An 18,664-nucleotide genomic window follows, 5' to 3' on the forward strand; every position below is an offset into this window, starting at 1 on the left:
CCCCGCCCCCCCGCACCGCGCTGGGACTCCCACAGAAGGCGCAAAGGCAGAAAGGCAAGGTAGGACGCCCTGAGGCCTCCCTGGGGAGAAATTTTCTGTTCCCGTTGCCGGTGGGATCTCAGACCCCAGCGAAACAGAATCCATCCCCAATGGGGCAGAACCACGTAGAAACAAAATGTGGCCAAAACTGAAAGTCGACGGCCTGCAAATAATGAGAATAAAAATCTGCAAGAGAGGAAATCCGGGCAACGTGGTTTCCCCAGGTGACCTGCGCATCCTGGAATCTGATGTCCAGCTCTGGGGAAGATGTTGCAAGGGCAACAGAACAGGTCTTTGCCTATCAAAACATCAGGAGACTTGAGTATTTTTCTTTCTTTTCAGCACATAGCCTTGGTCGTGGTGGGATGCGGAAAGAAATGCCCAAGTCTTGGTACAGTCCTCACTTCTGTTTCTCCCTTTGCCAGTGTGCTGGCAACCCCGGCAACCCCAGCCACCCTGCTAAAATCCCTTCTCTCCTTGTAATCCATAAACACGTTCAATTAACAGACCCCTGTCAGACCTTGCCATCGGGAGCCTTTTGTGAATTCACGGATTCGAGTTGTATCCCTTTGTAGATACTGGGGTTCATAACATCTGAGAAAGGTGACGCTAGAAAAGATAGATTCCAATGTCAGTGCTAAGGAAGAGGCACGGTGATAGCACGTCTTCATCGGTTGTTTGCTTTCTGTGGTTTCCTGGCGGAATCTTTTCTAAGTTTTATGGGAACACGATACAGAATGTGAAGAAGAAGGCTAGGGGGCGGGGCGACCGCTTGACAAAACAAGGCAAAGCCCCCCACTTAGTTGGAATGTTTCTGGTTTGGTTCGTAGCAAACGGCGAGAGGACTCAGAGCGATCGATATTTGTGCGGTTGAAAGAGGGCGGCTACAGGCTGAAGGAAAACGTTCTCTTCCACCTCTGCGTGAGCACATCCCCCTGCGGAGACGCCCGCCTCCACTCTCCCTACGAAATCACAGCGGACCGTAAGCCACGACATTTTTACCTTTCAAAAAGCCCCCCGCCGCGAGCTTCCTTCTATCTGTTGTAGGCAGAGCCCAACACAAAAACCGCATCTCCTGTGGCCAGGGTCCCGATTTGAAGAGCGTGGAATGCCATTCCGCAATGGTGGGGTCATTCATACCCCTCCCATCTTAGTCTGAATTGCCCAGATCATGGGGGGTGGGGGTCGGGGTCGTTAGAGATCCAAAATTAGCTATTTAATTGGCGTGATCATCTACTTCGTGTTATTAGGGCAGACAGTCCCAATATCCCAGGCGGGAAAACAGAATGCATAAGACTGTCAATGAGAAGGAGAGGAAGTGGGGACAGATGCCAGCTGCCTTTGTTTACCTTCACTTGCAACCCGATGGAAAATAATGATGAGGTTTTTGCTTGTTTTGCTTTTAATGACCAATAGGGAAGAACGCCTGACAAAGATATCGCCCCAAGGTTAACTGGGTGGTGATAGAAACGGCCAAAGCCGAACCCCCTTCAACAGGGGCTGTCCTTGAAGTGATTTTATTAGAGGGAGGCAGCTACAGAAATCTCCCAGACTTCTCAGACATGGCTCTCACGCAACACACGTGACTGTGCCTCCCAGGTGTTGAGGAGGGCAGAGGCGGAGTCTGCTCTTCGTAGGAATCTGATTGGTGCATGATCTCATTCTCTACATCATAAAGGAAAATAAAAATGATTGAGGGCTAACAGCTCTTCTCCTTAAAGCTTTTAGGAAATTCCATTATTGATTGTGTGGTGTGGGTGTGTGTGTGTTTGTGTGTGTGTGTGTGTGTGTAAGGTAGGATATATAGAGGGGGTGTGTGTGCAGGGGCTGTGGCACTAACAGGTAGACACTTGGTTACTAACCAAAGACTGACAGTACAAATCCAATCAGAGGGATCTTGGAAGAAAGGCCTGCCAATCTACTTCTGAAAGGTCAGAGCCATGAAAACCTCGTGGGGCACAATTCTGCTCTGAAGCACACTGCGTTGCCATGAGTCAAATACATGGCAATTAGTTTAGTTTTATACAACATTTGTTTACATACATCTATGTATGCATATATATAGAACTATGTGCACGCACACATCTACTCTTCTAAACACTTCCCAAGAACAGTAGTAGGCAAGTTGGCTATCTAATCAGTGAAATTAAACAAGTGTGGTCAGATTTCATCTTCCTAGATCAAAAAACGTTTTTAAAGAGGGCTTCAGAAATTTGTGGAGAAAATCTGTTATCATTTAAATTCAACTGCACTCTTTGATGATCCTTTGTATAACAAGCATTTGCTATTTCAACCTTTATACAAGTACCATTCCGTGACATTGACTACATTCCCGCTCTCCTTTCTTCCTCTTTCCCACTCCAGTAACCATTGATAACCATTGATACCAATATATTTGCAAAAGACTTCTTCTTTTGCTAAGAGGAAATGCAAGTAGAAACACAGTGAGCAATGCCTAGTTACTGGCGGTTTATTTTTGGCTTTCCAATTTTTCTCTTCTGGAAGGTTATGTTTTTTGTTCTAACTGCCATAATGAGGAAGAATAAACATTTGTTGAGTGCCTGCTGGGTCCCAGGCTTCAGAGGAGGACCTTAACCCATGATAAAGAGAGTCTTTTAGGTTTTTAATCCTACATAGTTTACCTAGTTCTCTAACCCACAGACTGGAGCATGATCCAGCTGAATCAGAGAAATTCATTCTTCCATTTGCCAACTTCCCTCCAGTCTCATACCATTCCCCTTTCAAAAGTGGTTGGGTAGAATTCTTTATCATGGGATTCTAAGTTAACGTTTCTACACCCTATGGAGGTCAAATTATGGAGAGGAAATAAAATTAAATTGAGAAAAGGATGCTCAGTCACTAAGGACTTTAAAAGGAATGCATGACAAAGGAAAGGAACCTTGGAGGCCTGTGATAAAGTGCTTAGGTGCTAACTGAAAGATCTAGCAGCTCGATCCCACCAGCTGCTCCACAGAAGCAATCTGCTTCTATGAAGATCCATGACTTGGAAACTCTTCTTTGTCCTATAGCATGACGCCACAGCAATGGGTTTGGGTTTTTCGTTTGGTTTGGTTTGGTTTGGTTTGGTACTATAGAGGTGAGGGCCACATGGGTGGGGCGTGAAAAGGTGGATCCATTCTCCTGCAGAGGAAAATGCCCCCTGTAAGATAATGCACCCAGTAAAAGGTGAAAAATAGAAGATGAACTGGAGGGGCGTTTTGTTTTGAATTTATTCATCCAGCTGGATCTAAATGATAATCAGCAAACCCTATAAAACTATTAACCTGACCATTAGGCAGTTACTGGGAATTATCTTTCCACTCCCTTATATAAAGGTTTGACCTCACAAAGGCCCAGCCTGGGAGGCCTTCAGACTGTGAGGAAAAAGTCCTGCCCAAAGTGTGGGGCTGGCCCTAATTTATCAAGTTTTTCCCCCTGCCGATTTGCCCCCCACGAAGAGTGAGAAGGGGGCTGAGTGAGAACCAGAGGTTGCCAGCCTGCCCCTGCAGCGCTGCTCTCTCTCCAGAGGGAGCGTTCTAGCTCATTGAGCTCGTGTCTCCGTACATTGGGCACCAAGTGCAGCCTCTCACCAGCCCGCGATTCCAACTTGCAATGCCGGTAGTTTAGAAAAACAAACAAATATATTCTCCATTGCACCCTGGGGCGCCTTTCCAGACACAGATGTCTGTTATTTCATGCTGCTTTGAAGAAGTGGCAGGTGCTGGTAGGAGAACACAGAAAGCATTTTTCCTCGCGTTTTTGCTGCAGAGATAACCAGGCAAGCACGAGGTACTACCGCAGGAGCTCTGCCTGCCTCCTGTTCAGCTGATGTTTCTCTCCAACTCAACCTACCTGGGGAACCAAGAAGCAGGCGTGGCATACGGCAAGTGTGTAAAGTCTGCTTGTTAGGCAAAAGGCATACATCGCATTGCCTTTCTTTAGTTAAGTAAAAACAACAGCAACAATGACTACTTCTACTTACTAATGGGTCCAAGTTAAAGCTGGGGGACCCATGGGAGTCCGAGTAGAAAGTGTTCCTGGGGATGTTCAGCGGCTGATTTTTGCAAGCAGATCACCAGGCCTTTCTTTGGATGCCCCTGAGTGGGCTTAGGCCTCTACGGTTTTCTTTCCTTAAATCACGGATGTCATTGGCTTCACTGTTTACTCTAAATTTTATAGATACCTATAAAATAGATACACGAAGACAATCACAGCACTAAATGCAGTGCCTGCGACCACACCGCAACCTCTCTGAGTCATTCGAAGCCCCTTTGCTGATAGCTTCCTTTCTGAACTGGAAGAGGTGTCAGACATGCAAAGGGTCAACTGTAAACAGTCCCTTTACAGCCTGGGTCGCTCAGTGCCCGTCCTGGGCATGCAGGACCCCTCCCCTAGATTAAGGGATCCGCTTATTAGGGCATTCCTGGCACCAGTCTAAGACAAACAGTGATGGTGGAAGGACAGATAGGTCCCTTTTTTACTCTAGCGCTAGGCAAAGCATTTTAGAGGAGGCCAGCTATGGGTTTAGATCAGTCCACTGAAAGACTTAAGCCCCTACTCTGCCTAAAGGAGTTCCTATAAATGGCTGCAACCCCAGTTATTGCTTCCTCCATCCTTGGTACATCCAATCCAAGCCGGGTGGCACCCACATAATTCCAGGAAGACCTCAAAGTGTACACAGAGCATACATGCCTGAGCCGCATTCTGGGAAAGAGACTTGTTCAGGGAAAGGAAAGAGTTCCACATGAGGAATGGTGGTTTGGGGATGATTTGGGCAAATTCCATTAGTTCAGCAGAATCTCTGAAGGTGCTGAAGCTTCTCCCCTGGTCAATTGATGGAACACAGGCTCGTCGAGATGGGCATGGAGTTAAACAACATCACGGAAGGATGCAGTTCAATCATATTATTCCAGGCATTGGGGCTGGCCAAGACAGAGTTTGCAGTGTGCCCTGCGCAAGCAGAATAAAGTGCAGACTGACTGGGAGGGAGGCTGGAGGTTCAAGTTGAATGCATGGACCATTTGCACCAACCAGGAGCTCCTAATAAGGGTTGGGGGGAAAAAAACATACTCCTTGCCAACCAGTCAATTCTGACTAATTGGGGTAAGGAAACCCAAAGGTCTACCTCCATTGCCTAGAAAGATATTTCATAGATGTTCATAGGTTAGAGGAGGGCACTAGCTCATGGGAATAACATCTGTTGTTTCCACTTTAAAAGAAATTCTCTAAGCACCACTTTAAAACAAAAGTGGGAGAGAGCTTTCCATATATTGCCCCCTCAGGAAGTGTTTTCTTTGAAGCTCTTTAAAGAAAGTTTGACCACTGGGCAAATGGATGAGTGACCAAGACCTTGACCGTGAGAGGCTCCTTCTAGGCAGGACACGTCAACACATCCTGGGGCAGACTCACCAGGATCAGCCTCATCTAAGGTAAAACCTGGAGCTGGGAGCTTTGAAATGGCATGCTGGGACTGGGGACCCAGAGGCCAGCGGGTCAGACACATGCTGCTCGCTTAAAGTGAACCTGACAACAGTCCTCTCAGGAGTCACTTTTGAGTGAAGTCCCAGTCACATGGTCTTAGTGTCCCCAGAAGGGTCACTGGGAGATTATTATGCTCATAAATGCAAAGGTGGTAGGATGCAAACAACCTCTAGTCCGTAACATTGATATTTTTATAGGCAATCAAGTGTGTTCACTGTAATTAAAAGAAAGCTTATGCTCTGGAGTTCTTAGTCTTCCTGCACTGCTTTCTCTCTCTCGCTATCTCTCTCTCTCTCTCTGGAAATCGGCTTATTTCCTCTGGCCAGTGCATTGGTCTGCTTTGGGTCAGATATATTTAACTCACTATTCCCCTCACTACCACCTTTGGCCTGCATGGAGCTACTGAGTTCTCTCCACATGAGGCCCAGAGCAGGCTTGTCTTGCTATTAACCTACAACTGTGCAGGAATTCGAGCACACACACCCATATGTGCATACACACATGTACACCTCCACATGGGGTCTGTAAAGACACCTAGAAACCAAAAACCAAATTCACTGCCATTGACTCATGGCTGACTCATAGTGATCCCCTGTGGGTTTCTGAGACGGTCAGTGTTGACAGGAGTAGAAAGTCTTCCTCCCAAGGAGCTGCTGGTGGTTTCGAACTGCCAGCCATGCCTACACGGACCCACTACACACACACCCCCAGCCCTCCCCCAAAGACACCTCTGGCAGGTTTGGTTTGAAAGGAAGTTTGAGAACTTGGACACAATTAGTCTCCCTTTACAACAGGGAAGCAGCGAACAGCAGGAGGCGAGTTCTGCAGATGTATTTAAGCCAGTACTAGATCGAGGGTTATACAGGTAGGAGGCCGGTAATCTGAGAACTTTTAACACCTGGGACTCCTAAGACCAGATGTCTGACCTTGCTGCCCAGCAACTCCCGCAGTGGCCTCCGAAGTCCTTCCAAAGTCAGGGGTGGAGTCTTTCTGCCAAGGGCCTTGTGGACATTTATTGCATCATTGGTGGGCCCTACTGCTCAAACGTTTACTTAGCTCACTCCTAATAGGATGGCTGGAACCAGTGGGGGGATCCAAATAATTAACAATGGGTTCACTGCCCCAGTGACCATGTGAGGTATAAAAAACAGTATATCGAAAGGTCGTTTATTCTTTCATATAGTCGATACTTATATAAGAACAATAAAAGAAATATCTAAAACTAGATGATGTTATAAAAAAGAGTTTTAAAATATGAACAAAAAAAATGAAGTAATACCTGGCCAAAAAAACAATAAAACTGTTATTTAAGGTATTTCCATATTGCTTCTGATTGGTGCCCTCACTTGTAGTATTTTTCACTTTTATCTGATCATCATCAGCTGCGTGGTTTATTCTTAACCATCTCTTCACTCACTGTAGAAGTAGAATCCCACTCCTTTAGAGGTAGGCCAATGAGATAATGGTCATTGAATTTGATATATTAGAAACAGGTGACTGCTCTTCTTTGAACATATTAGGTTCATCATTGAGGAAAAAATCCCTTCTGCCTCTGCTGAACTTACAGCAATTGTTCTGACAACATTTGTAGTTCTTTGAACACTTCAGGCATTGCATAATCCATTCATGATCTCTCATGGGAATTTAGGCCGTAACACAAAGCTGAAATGAATGACAGTGGGTTACCCTCTGGTTGTTTGGTGCCTTTTCTCTTTACCTTATATGTTTGTTTACTGAAGTACAAATACAAGGAAATAAAAATATAGTATTTTATCAAAACTATAGCAAGTTTTATGAAATTAATAAATGAACATTACAAGCATAGTGCCATCTTATTTTTTATACCTATGGATGGAATGAACATTACTAAGGGCACTAAGAATATACAGTTGTGCAGGTGATGTTAGAAAAAGGACACGGAATGTAAATGTGTGATGTCCACATTGGGCAGGTGTCCAGCCACCCACCTTAGAGAGCACCCTGATTACAAGTGCCACTTTCATAACCAGTTTGCCAAACTCAACAAAAAATTAGGCATCAGTTCTGCTCACCTGGTGCCAACTGGCTGAATCCTACTCTTGGCGGGAACCGCTTCTCGTTGGTGAGGCGTGTGATGTTTTTTGGTACTGATGAATTCTTGGGCTCAGTATGTTCCCACCACACCTAACTACAAACTCTCAGGAATCCTCCCCACCTCCCACCCCAAACCAACTCCAAGGGAGCTTGGAGATTCGCAACTCCCTCAGACTAGGCTCAGGAGCTCTGTGTGAGGATCTAGTGGCTATCATTCTCCATAGCCTGGCCCCATTTCCCTGGGGTGCCCTGAGAAATGCTATATTTTCATTTATCATTTCCACTTATTTACTTATTTTCATCTCTACTTTCAAAAGCATTTGTCTGATTACAAACTCTTCATCCCAAAAGTGCTAATTTGGTATCAATACCAGTTGGTCCAAGATGGCTTGGGAGGTGCGCTGGCTGCAAACCAAAGTATGCATTGGATTTGGTTTACATGTGGGAAGGTGTTTAAAATGCAGAGTCCTGCCACACACTGTTTCCGCCAGTTTCTGAAGCCTGCGGTGTGGAGCGGGGCCTGAGAAGATACCATCTTAAAGCTTCCCCAGATGACTCATCTGATGATCAACACCACTGAATTAGAGCCCCCTAAAATTGTCCCCAGTCCAGATTAGGCATTGATTTCTTGATTGCAGTTTGGAAAGGTCTGTGTGGGTATGGTGGTCTAGTACAAGGATCAGGATGGATTGTGTAGAGCCTTATGGCAGGATTCCCTGATCAGCAGCATAGCAGAGAGTCAGAAGAAAAGGGTTCACCGGTCCCAGTGCAGGAGTCCCGGTGGTATAATGCTAACTGCTAACTGCAGGGCAGTTCAGAAGCACCAGCTGCTCGATGGGAGAAAAGAGTCCTATATGACAGGAGGAGTTCTACCTTGTCACATAGAGCCACCACGGGTTGCCTCATAGTGTGTGCTATGAGACAACTGCTTCAATGACAGACCCCAGCAGAATGAGTCATCTCAAGGCTACTCCTTTCAGCTCAGTTAACTCAACTGACTAAATTGTATGACTTTCTCCTGCAATTGAAAGTCCAAGGTCAGATAAGGTCGAGACCAATGCCTAATAGACAGTTTCTGCCCACAATCAGGAAAACCTGTGCTTTGCTTCCTAGAGTTAAGAGTCTGCTGGGTTGTGTGTTCTCTAGATGGTCAAGTGCATCCTCTCCCAACGAGGGAGGAGGCATTCAGAAATCAGACTCAACGAGAACAACCCTAAAAAACTCGATGAGAACCATGACAGGTCTGATAAGAACTTAGTGGTAAGGCGCTGATTGAACATGATAGAGTAAGCACTGACCTCTAACTCACAGATGACCTCAGCGCAAATTTCTCTGTGATTCTCCACCTTGCCATGAGTTTTTAATTATATAATCAATTTTTCTTATTTCATTGTACAAAATTTAACATCTTTCTTAAAGATTCCAAACTATCTTCTATGAAATACATTATGGGCAATAGCCTGATTATGATGGCAAGTCAAAAATTCCGATTCATACAGGTTTACTCCAAATACAACATGTCTAAGCATGTCTCTGTGATCAACAAATGGCTGGAGACAGATTCAGTAATACACTTATCTTAGTCTCCTGAGGCTGCCTTCATAAAAGGTCCACTCAAGACAGCGGCTTGCTTGCAAGGGGATCTACCGGTCCAGTAAATTCAAGACAGAGAGCTCCACTCAGATAGTTGTGGAAACTGTTTGAGGGACTCCAAAGAGGTGATCTTGATAGATTTTCTGGAAAGGCATAGGGTGATCATGGAAGCTTATTAGGAAGAAGTTTCAAGCAAATTAAAAACTGTGAGATAAAGGCCAAGAAAGTTGCAACAAGGTTATCTTTTTCCCATCATGACAATGATCCTGGTCCTTCTTCAAGCTCAGCAAGGACTGTCCCATAATCCATCATGAGGCGACCTTATCTCATCCACACTACAACACTGATCTTGCCCCTATACACTTATTTTTGTTTCCAAAACTTAAAGAGCATTTCAAAAGACCACAGCTTAATTCCCTCAAGATGCCTCCTTTTGACAGAGGGTAAATCAAGGACTGTAGACTGACTTGGGGAAAGGGCTAGAGAGTTGAAAACACTACCTTCAGAGGATTGTAGACCTAGATACAGAATATCTTGAGAAACCACAGCTTCACATTTTTATATTAATGTTTAATAATGGTTTCTATGAATTGTAGCAAGACATTGTGACTTACCTTTATATAGCATCTATTTATTTCACAGTCATCGGCTTAGTTCCTAGTACAATCTAAGCCCATCTGATTCATTACATGCAGGCATTTTGAGAAATTAAACAAAAGTACAATAGGAAATTAGAAAATCTAAAATTCCGTTCCTATATTTAGATTTGCCTACTGAGTTAACAGAAACATGCAGCATATAATTCCGGGATTGCACATTCATGCATTGTAGGATCCAGACTTTTAAGTGGTCCTATAATTCATCATCATAAACATCATTATCATCATCATATAAGGCAAAGGTCACCCACATGGCCAAAGTGTAAAGTGTGTTCAAATTATTATCATTACCCTAGATTGCTTCACAGAGATATCTCCTGAAATAAGATTTTTGAAGATGGTGTGAAAAGTTAAATCCTTTTTGTGTTTTAAAATATTGTCTTCCTTCCTCATGTCTTTGTTTTTACCATTGTTGATTCCCTCTCTTTCTGTCCTTCATACCTTTATGACAACCATGTGTCCCTTTTTTAGATAGATCTTTAACTACCTAGGTGGACATCTTTAATTGTCACTTATCTCCAACTCCTTTGACTTCTCCTAAAAATAAAGTTTTCACTTGAATAATCTTCTAAACCTGATTACTAATTACTACTCTCATTTTACCTTGACATCAATCTCAAAAGCTAAGAATTTTAAGTGAAAAAGCACCCTTAGTAAGTGCTATTAAAAAAAGTCCAATGATTAAGAATACTGGAATTAGATGAGACTATTGTGGTGTGCTTGAGCGTATGTATATACACACTGGAGGCAGGTTCTGAATGTTTAAAACCTCCCCTTGTCTCAGGCCTACCATAAACCCACAACAGATTATTTAAATTCAGTTCCTTACAATCGCTGGTTGGATTGACATTTTGTTCGGCTTGAAGTGGCATCTTCAACTTCCTCCTGCCTCTTGCAATTAGAAAGAAAGAGCCCGAGAAAACAGGCTATCCAAGATTACAGACACTCAGGTCCACACTGGTACTGAGCAAGCTGATCAGGGAGTATGCTAGAGAAGGCAGCCTGGGATGTAACAAGTCCAAAAATAAACACTTCGTGGAAACATCTTGTGCACCTGGCTCTTCAGGCAAAATTAATCTAGCTAGAGAACTGTAGGTTAACTCCTAGAAAGCAGTTGTTAATTCAAATCATGTCTCCATGTTTTCATGCCTTTCACTGTCTCTGAAATCTACTTTATGGAAAATTATTTTTGCAGGAGAAATGGATACGAATTTAGAATCACTTTTCAGTAGAATAGACAATGTTTTGAAGTGGCTTAAGTGCTCACTGCCAACCAAAAGGAAGGTCAGTAGTTCAAATCTGCCAGCCACTCTGTAGGAGCACGATGGGACAATCGGCTTCTACAAAGGTTTACACTCTGGAAATCCTCTGGAGCCGTTCTACTCTGACCTCTAAGGTTGCTATGAATCAGAATCGACTCATGGGCAGTGGGTTTCTGGCTTTGGGGATGGATGATGACACAATAGTTGAAGTGTTAGGAGACTATAATCTCCCTAAAGAGGGGCAGCAAGTCCCTGATAAGCTATACCCAAAATGAAAGAGTAAATTATAACTAAAAGGTTGAAGGTTCAAGTCCGTGCCAAGCTACTTCAGAGATGGCACTGGTGATGTACTTCCCTAAAACCACGGAAAACTCTAAGGAGCACAATTCTGCTCGGACATCTGTGGGGTGACCTCATAGCATGCTAGACTCAACAGCAATAAGTAATAGGTAATGTTACTCTTAGTTATATTAGCTCCTTCATTCTCCAAATGCTAGATGTGGCCAATGAAAATGGTTTCTGGTAAAAGGCTTATCTTAACAGGATTAAAACAAAAAAATTCTTAAAAAATAAACTCTCTGTCATTAAGTTGATTCCAACTCAAAGCGATCCAGAACAGAGTAGAACTGCCCTTTTGGGTTGCCAAGACTTTGAATCTTTATAAGAGTAGGCAGCCTCATGTTCCACCACAGTAGCTGGTGGGTTAGAATCACTGATTTCGTGGTTAAGCAGCTCAATGGGCAACCCACTAAGCCACCACCGTATAAAAAATCAGATTAAATGCTTGTTCAAGTGTTTCTCACATCATGAACTGTGTTACCTTCAACTTATGGTCATGTTGTTATCATTGTCGTCAACATCATCATCCTACTTCCTGAAATATTTAAAACAACAAAGAAAAAAAAGCCACTCTCTAACTAGGGGAGAACTTGGCATTTGTTTCCTGTGACCAGTGAGACGCTGCCTTCCTAAGTAACTCACAAACCTGCCCCAAACTAGCATCTCCTCAAGTATCTCTGGTCACAAGGTCGAAAGATGATATGAAATCTCTCAGAGCTTTGCTCTCTCCAGAAAGTAAAGCAATCTTTCTTCCCAAAATGCAATCTTTAGAGAATTATAAATGTGTATTCTAACAAGTTCAGTTCTTCAAAACACTAAGTAAACTGAAAATTGCTTTAAGTTCTGTAGGACAACAGAACTTCAATACAAAGCTCAGTCGAAAAGCACTGCTCTAAAATCCTAGAACCCTTTATTAAATAAAAATTTCAAAATGTGTTTCTTGAGAGAACCGTCGTCTAAACCCATCCACTTCCCACACAGTCTTTTCATCTCTCTAAGCCTGTCTTGTGTCGCACAGCGGTGGCTTGTGTGTTGCTGTGGTGCTGGAAGCTCTGCCACTGGTGTTTCAAGTGCCCGCTGGATGACCCAGGGCGAACAATTCCATGGAGCTTCCAGACTAAGACCAGACTAGGAAGAAGGAACATCTGCAGGAACAAACTTTAGGACTAGCAGCAGACCGTTGTCTGTTACTTACTTCGTCCACACTCAGTGCTCAGACGCAGTGTTCAACCAGTATCACCGTGGACAAATCCGCTGTACAGATGTCTTGAAAGTATTGAAGAGCAAGGATACTGAAAGTAGCATGGATTGCCAGACAGATTATTGGAGGAAGTACAGCCAGAATACTCCTTCGAGGCAAGGATGATGAGACTACATTTCACATCCTTTGGACACATGATCAGAAGAGACCAATCCGCAGAGAAGAACGTTGTGCTTGGTAAACTGGAGGGTCAGCAAAAACGAAGAGGACCCTCAATGAGATGACTGGACACCAGGTTGCAGCCATGGGCTCCGATACAACAACAATTGGGACGATGGCGATGGCGTAGGACCGGGCAGTGCTTCGTTGTGTTGCACACAGAGCCGACACAAGTCAGACTGACTCAATGGAACCTAACTGTAGCAATCTCCCCTGAAGCACGTCACACGCTTTGGCTTCTGCCATGCCAAAGCAACAATGCTGTCATCCTCAAGGGACTCGACTTCTGTTCCTTGGAAATGTTTCCCTCCGATCGACGACCGAAGACAGTCTGGCGCTACGTCAGGACTGGGAGGCGGAGGGATGCTGCCAGTGTTTCCATTAGACCTCTTGTTAAAAGCACCCTTAACTACCCAAGATAAGACACGTGTATGAGTACCAGAACTTGTCTACAGTCACCTACTGATCACAGAGACTTGTTTAAATGCTTTTTGTTTGGAATTAACCTGCGCATGTATGAACTGGAATGTAAGTACCATTACTTTTTGGCTCGTCCTCGAATAAACCCCAGGGTGAATTATTATCCGCTGCCTTCACTGACAGCAAATGAGAGGGAAAATCCATCATCTCACGTTCTAACACTTCAATAGAAGCTTTTTAAAGAAAGCATTTAATACTCATTCATGGTATCATATATATGTAAATCATAGGATCGCTTTACAGTTTGATATGTAATTTGAATGCAAAGCACTTAGCCATGTCTATATTACAATATAATCCAGAATTGATACGCAAAACTTTTTTAATAAAAAAATAATAAATGTAAACTTCTCATTTGTGTCACTTCTCTAACTGTAGGGTGTGGGTGTGTGGATGTGTGGGTGTGTATGCACACACACACACACACACACACAGAGTAGTTGAGAGGGCTCAGGACAGAAAAGGAGAAAGGAGGCATTAGTACCCAGGGAACAATTTCCAGCCCTGGCAGAGCGGCTGGTGCAGAGTCATCAGAACATAATGAGGGCTAGCTAAGTTCAGATCTTGAGCTAGCATTTTACATGTGCTACCTTACTGAATCCACATGCATGAGAGATATGTATTATTATTATTATCCCTCTATTAAGATTAATTAATACTTTCAATGTGACATTAGTTGCTTTTCCAAAGATAGACAGGTAAGAAAAAGCATCCAAGTCCCAAAAAACAAATCCATTGTCATCCAGTCAATTCTAACTCATAGCAGCCCAGTAGGCAGAATAGAACTCTACTTAGGGTTTCCAAGACTGTAAGTCTTTGTGGGAGCAGACAGCTCATCTTTCTACTACAGAGTGGCTGGAGGCACTAACCTTGCTAGTAGCCGCCCAACACATAACCCACTGTGTCACTAAGGCTCCTTCGCCCGGATTAAAATCTAGACCCAGGATTGGAAAACTCCACCCCTCGGGCCAAATCAGGCCCACCACTTTTTGTGTGGTCTGTGAACTACTTTTCTTTTTCTTTTTGTTTTTTTCACATTTTAAAGTGGCTAGAAGTAGGGGAGAATGAAAAGAAGAATAGTGCATCATTGTGTTATTGTATAAAAGAAGAATATTGCATAATGCATAACTGTGTTACTGTTAGCTGCCCTCAAACTGGTTCCAATTCACTACTGGGCACAGCAGAACAAAACACTACCAGGTCCTGTGCCATCCTCACAATTGTTCTTATGTTTGAGCCCATTGTTGCACCCCCTGTGTCAATCCAGTATGTTACGACCCTTCCTGTTTTTTGCTGCCCCTCGAATTGACCAAGCATGATATCTGAAGTTCAAATTTCAGTGCTCATAAATAAAATTGGATGGGAAAACTGTCATGCTCATTAATTTATGCATTGTCCGTGGCTGCTTACACACTGCAATGGCAAAGTCATTAGACAGAGACATTGTGGCTTCACAGAACCAAACCCACTGCCATTGAGTCCTAGGTTTTAAGTTTGATGGAGCAGACAGCCTCATCTTTATCCCAAAAGGAGGCTGGTGAGTTTGAACCATCAGCCTTGCTGTTAGCCATCCAGTTGCTGTTAGCCATCCAGTGCTAATCCACAGTGCCAACAGGGCTCATAAAGCCTAAAATATCGACTTTCTGGCCTTTATAGAGAAAGTTGGCTGACCCCTGATCTAGACAGTCTTGCCCTAGAACCTAGGCTCTTGTTTACATGTTCTGTGAGGAACTGGAGAAATTTCTCCACACCCTACACCTGTTCCTCGTGCTTCACTGAACAGAATGACACTGGGCTCTTTTGGTCCGTTTTCTGATTATAGTTTCCCCATCTCCTTGCCCCGTAGTGAGAGTTACCGAACCCAGAGCATCTTGTTGGACCACCAAGCACCCCTGCCCTCTCTCACCCCTGCCTTTTATCTCCTAGTGAACAGGAGCAAACACATAGTCAGGAAGTTTCGAGGACACCTGCGGACGAAGATTGAGTCTGGGGAAGGGACCATCCCCGTGCGGTGCCACAATGCAGTCCAAACGTGGGATGGCGTCCTGCTAGGGGAACAGCTGGTCACGATGTCTTGCACTGACAAGATCGCCAGGTAATAGCCCGATTTGATTTCCTCTTACGAAAGTTAACTGTGGTCTGTTGTGAGGCTGGGCTGTGGTGCTGGGTCAGAAAAGTCAACAGGCTCCTAACCTGTGTACGTGTCACCCCTGATTAAGATCAGATAAATGCAGTGTGTATAGGGTTGTCAGGTAAACATTGGATGGTCAAGGAAATTAGTAGAGAGAGGCCTCATTCGCCTTGTTCACAGCTCCTCTCGTGAAGACCAGTTTTCACCTTGCACTTCATGTGCTGGCGACAAGCCAGTAACAAACCAGTTGCTGTGAAGTCAGTTCTGATTCACAGCGACATGAGACATGCCTGCGAGGAACGAGTCATCTCCACGGGATGTTCAATGGCTGCTTTTTCAGAAGGGGATCACTTCGTTTTCTTCGAGAAGATTTGGGGTAGATGCCAACTTGGAATTTGTAGAAGATTTGGGGTAGACGCCAACTTCGAGTTAGTAGCCAATGCTTAACTATTTGCATCACACAGAGATTATTGGAGGCAAAGCATCTTTTTTTAAAAACTTTTTATTGTGAATTGAGTGAAGGTTTACAGAGCAAATCCATTTTTTATCCAATAATTCATACGCATTTCATTTTGTCTCATGAGTTGCAACCCCTGCTCACCGCACTTCTTCTTCGTTTTCTATTTCTATTCTGTCTTCTTTTCTAGTCTTTCCTGCTTTCTGAGCGTTGTCCTTGGTTGAATGGTGCCCTTTCTCTCCTCAATGGTTGGGTCCTCTAAGGAATGCATACTTCCCTTGTGCCCTGGTGGTATTGTTCTCATTATAGACCTTTCTATTTGGGGGCTAAACATTGAGTCACTGGGGAAGTAGAGGGTGTTTGAGTTTGGTTTTATGCCTGAAGGGTGACCAAGAGCCATAGATTCAAGGGTTTGGCCAGTCACTACCCAGCCGGTACAGCTGGTCTTTTTCATGGGTTTTGACTTCTGTTCTACATTTTTCTCCCATCCGACCTATGAATGTGAATCCTTTTGAAGCACCCAATGTTGTGAGCCAGGCACCATCTAATTCTTCTGGTCTCAAAGTCATAGTAGGCTGAGGGTCTCATGGTCTTTCAGTCGTTAAAAAACATTAGTTGTATATACCTTTGATATTCTTCACCATTCTTTGTTCTGGAAAGGAGAAGACAGTTATACCTTAGAAGGCTGCCAGTAAGCCATTAAGATTCCAGTCAATATCCTCCAAAGTAGGTTATAGAACATTTTCTTTGTAAAGTGCGTTGTCTGTGAACTTGATATCCCTTATGACTGCAATCCTGAGCAGTCTCAGGCCCAGCGACTCATTCATGAAGCTACTGGTTATAGTTTTTAACTTTGCCCCTTATGTGTTCTACTATCTTTATGGATATAATTATAGCATATACAAATATATAGATGTAGAGATATCTTCTATAAAACATACATATTTATGGGTATAGTCCAAACTCCTTCCCAAACCTGCTCAGCTTGCATATCCATCTATATATCCATGCATAAATTATTGTTATTACTGTTATATTGTATATATAATAATATGTACCTCTGTTGCCTTTAACTCTTGTACTTCTCCCAGGGTCTTTCTTTGCCTTGATCATTTTTTTTGCTGACTTCCCTCTTATTACATGTTTCCTTGCCTTCTACCCAAGCTAATGCATCTACTTTCTTGTTAGTAATTTACCCTCTCTCCCCTCCCACATAATCATTGAGCCTTTTTATGATGAAAACCTTTCATTGATTTTTTATAATAGTTATCTCATACAATATTGTCCTTCTGTAGTTGTTGATTTTCATTCAGTATACTGTCCACCATATCCCTCCATGTCATGAGGTGTCTTGCAGATATATCATTGTTCTTGAACATTGCAAAGTATTCCATTGTGTATAGGTACCATAGTTTCTTTGCCCATTTGTCTGTTGATGGGCATTAAGTTTGTTTCCATCTTCTGGCTATTGTGAATACTGCTGTAGGGAGCATAGGTGTCCCAGCTCTTATTTCTGTAGAAGGTATCAGATTAAGTCCAAAAAATCTTGTTTCTAGGGGTCCAGGTCCTACAGGTACGGTTTATTCCAAACAAAGCATGTTTTAAGATGTCTCTGCTATCAGTAGACAAGGCAGACAAGGTCTCTCAGTAATACACTTGCCTTAATGCCCTTAGGATGTCTTCAAAACTAAGTCCAATAAAAAGAGTGGCTTACAAGGAGCTCTCCTATGGCAGTTAAATTCAAGGCAGAGCAGTCAGCTCAGAAGGTTATAGTAACTGGTTTTTGTTTGGTGGGGGCGGGGGACAGATTCAGAGGGCTTCCTAAGGGGATCATTGCGATAGATTTGCTAAAGGACATGGAACAATAATGGGGGGTTATTAGGAAGAAGCTTCATGAAAATTGAGAAGTCCTTAGTGAGAAATAAGGTCAGGAAAGTTAAACAAGGGTGTGTGTTTTTCTTCAAGAGCAGCAAGGCCTGTCCTACAAGGATTTTGTTTGGACACCTTACTCCACAGCCCTGATCCCACCACTTCAGAATTCTTTTTGTTCCCCAAACTCAAACAGCATTTAAAAGGAAGATGATTTGAGTTCCTGAGGATACCAAAATTGCTGTTGTAAAACACACATATCCTCTGCCTGTTTTCAGTCGGGCTGTGTGTCATTTGCTGTCACGGTGTTGATGTCTTCTGTAAGCTTTAGATATTTGCTCCTTGTCTGATATGTCTGATATGTCCAAGGTTTTTTCTTTTTTCCCCAATCAGTGGATTTTCTTTTTACTCATTAGGTGAACTCTTTGATAAGGATCTAATTTTTAGGCGGTCCCAATCATCAAGTGTCTCTCCTGCTGTGTGTGTATTTTTAGCAATGTTTGATAGTGTATTTAGGCTAGGTATGAAGCCCTTACATTTGTCTCTCGTTTTTCTGTGATGGTCTTTATCTGGTCTTTATAGTTGGGTTTAACATTTAGGTCTCTGATCCATCTTGAGGTAGTTCTTGTGTACAGTGTGAAGCATGGATCCTGCTTCAGTTTTCTGCAAGTGGCTATCCAGTGTCTGCCAGCACCACTTGTTAAAGAGATGATCACTTCCCCTACTTTATTTGAAAACAAATACCGGCCTTTTTTCAAATATGTGTCGTCCTTAGGTAAATAGATTTCATTCTGGGTTCTTCGTTTTTGTCCCACCAGTCTACCTTTGGATAAGGTGGCCAGATTTAAAGCAGGACACCAT

At 43.4% G+C, this 18,664-nt stretch overlaps 1 protein-coding gene across 1 annotated transcript in view; it reads left to right on the top strand.

Moving 5' to 3' along the window:
* The window catches only part of ADARB2 (adenosine deaminase RNA specific B2 (inactive)), a 708,390-nt gene that overhangs the window by 623,974 nt on the left and 65,752 nt on the right, over nt 1–18,664 (top strand). Inside the window, exons 5-6 of the mRNA XM_045290006.1 lie at nt 870–1,021; nt 15,273–15,441. Of these exons, the coding sequence (XP_045145941.1) occupies nt 870–1,021; nt 15,273–15,441 (321 nt within the window). The remainder of the gene's footprint in view (nt 1–869; nt 1,022–15,272; nt 15,442–18,664) is intronic.

This window comes from Echinops telfairi, unplaced genomic scaffold (assembly GCF_000313985.2).
Source record: "Echinops telfairi isolate 266 unplaced genomic scaffold, ASM31398v2 ScPeMD7_31;HRSCAF=116, whole genome shotgun sequence".
Taxonomy (NCBI): Eukaryota; Metazoa; Chordata; class Mammalia; order Afrosoricida; family Tenrecidae; genus Echinops; species Echinops telfairi.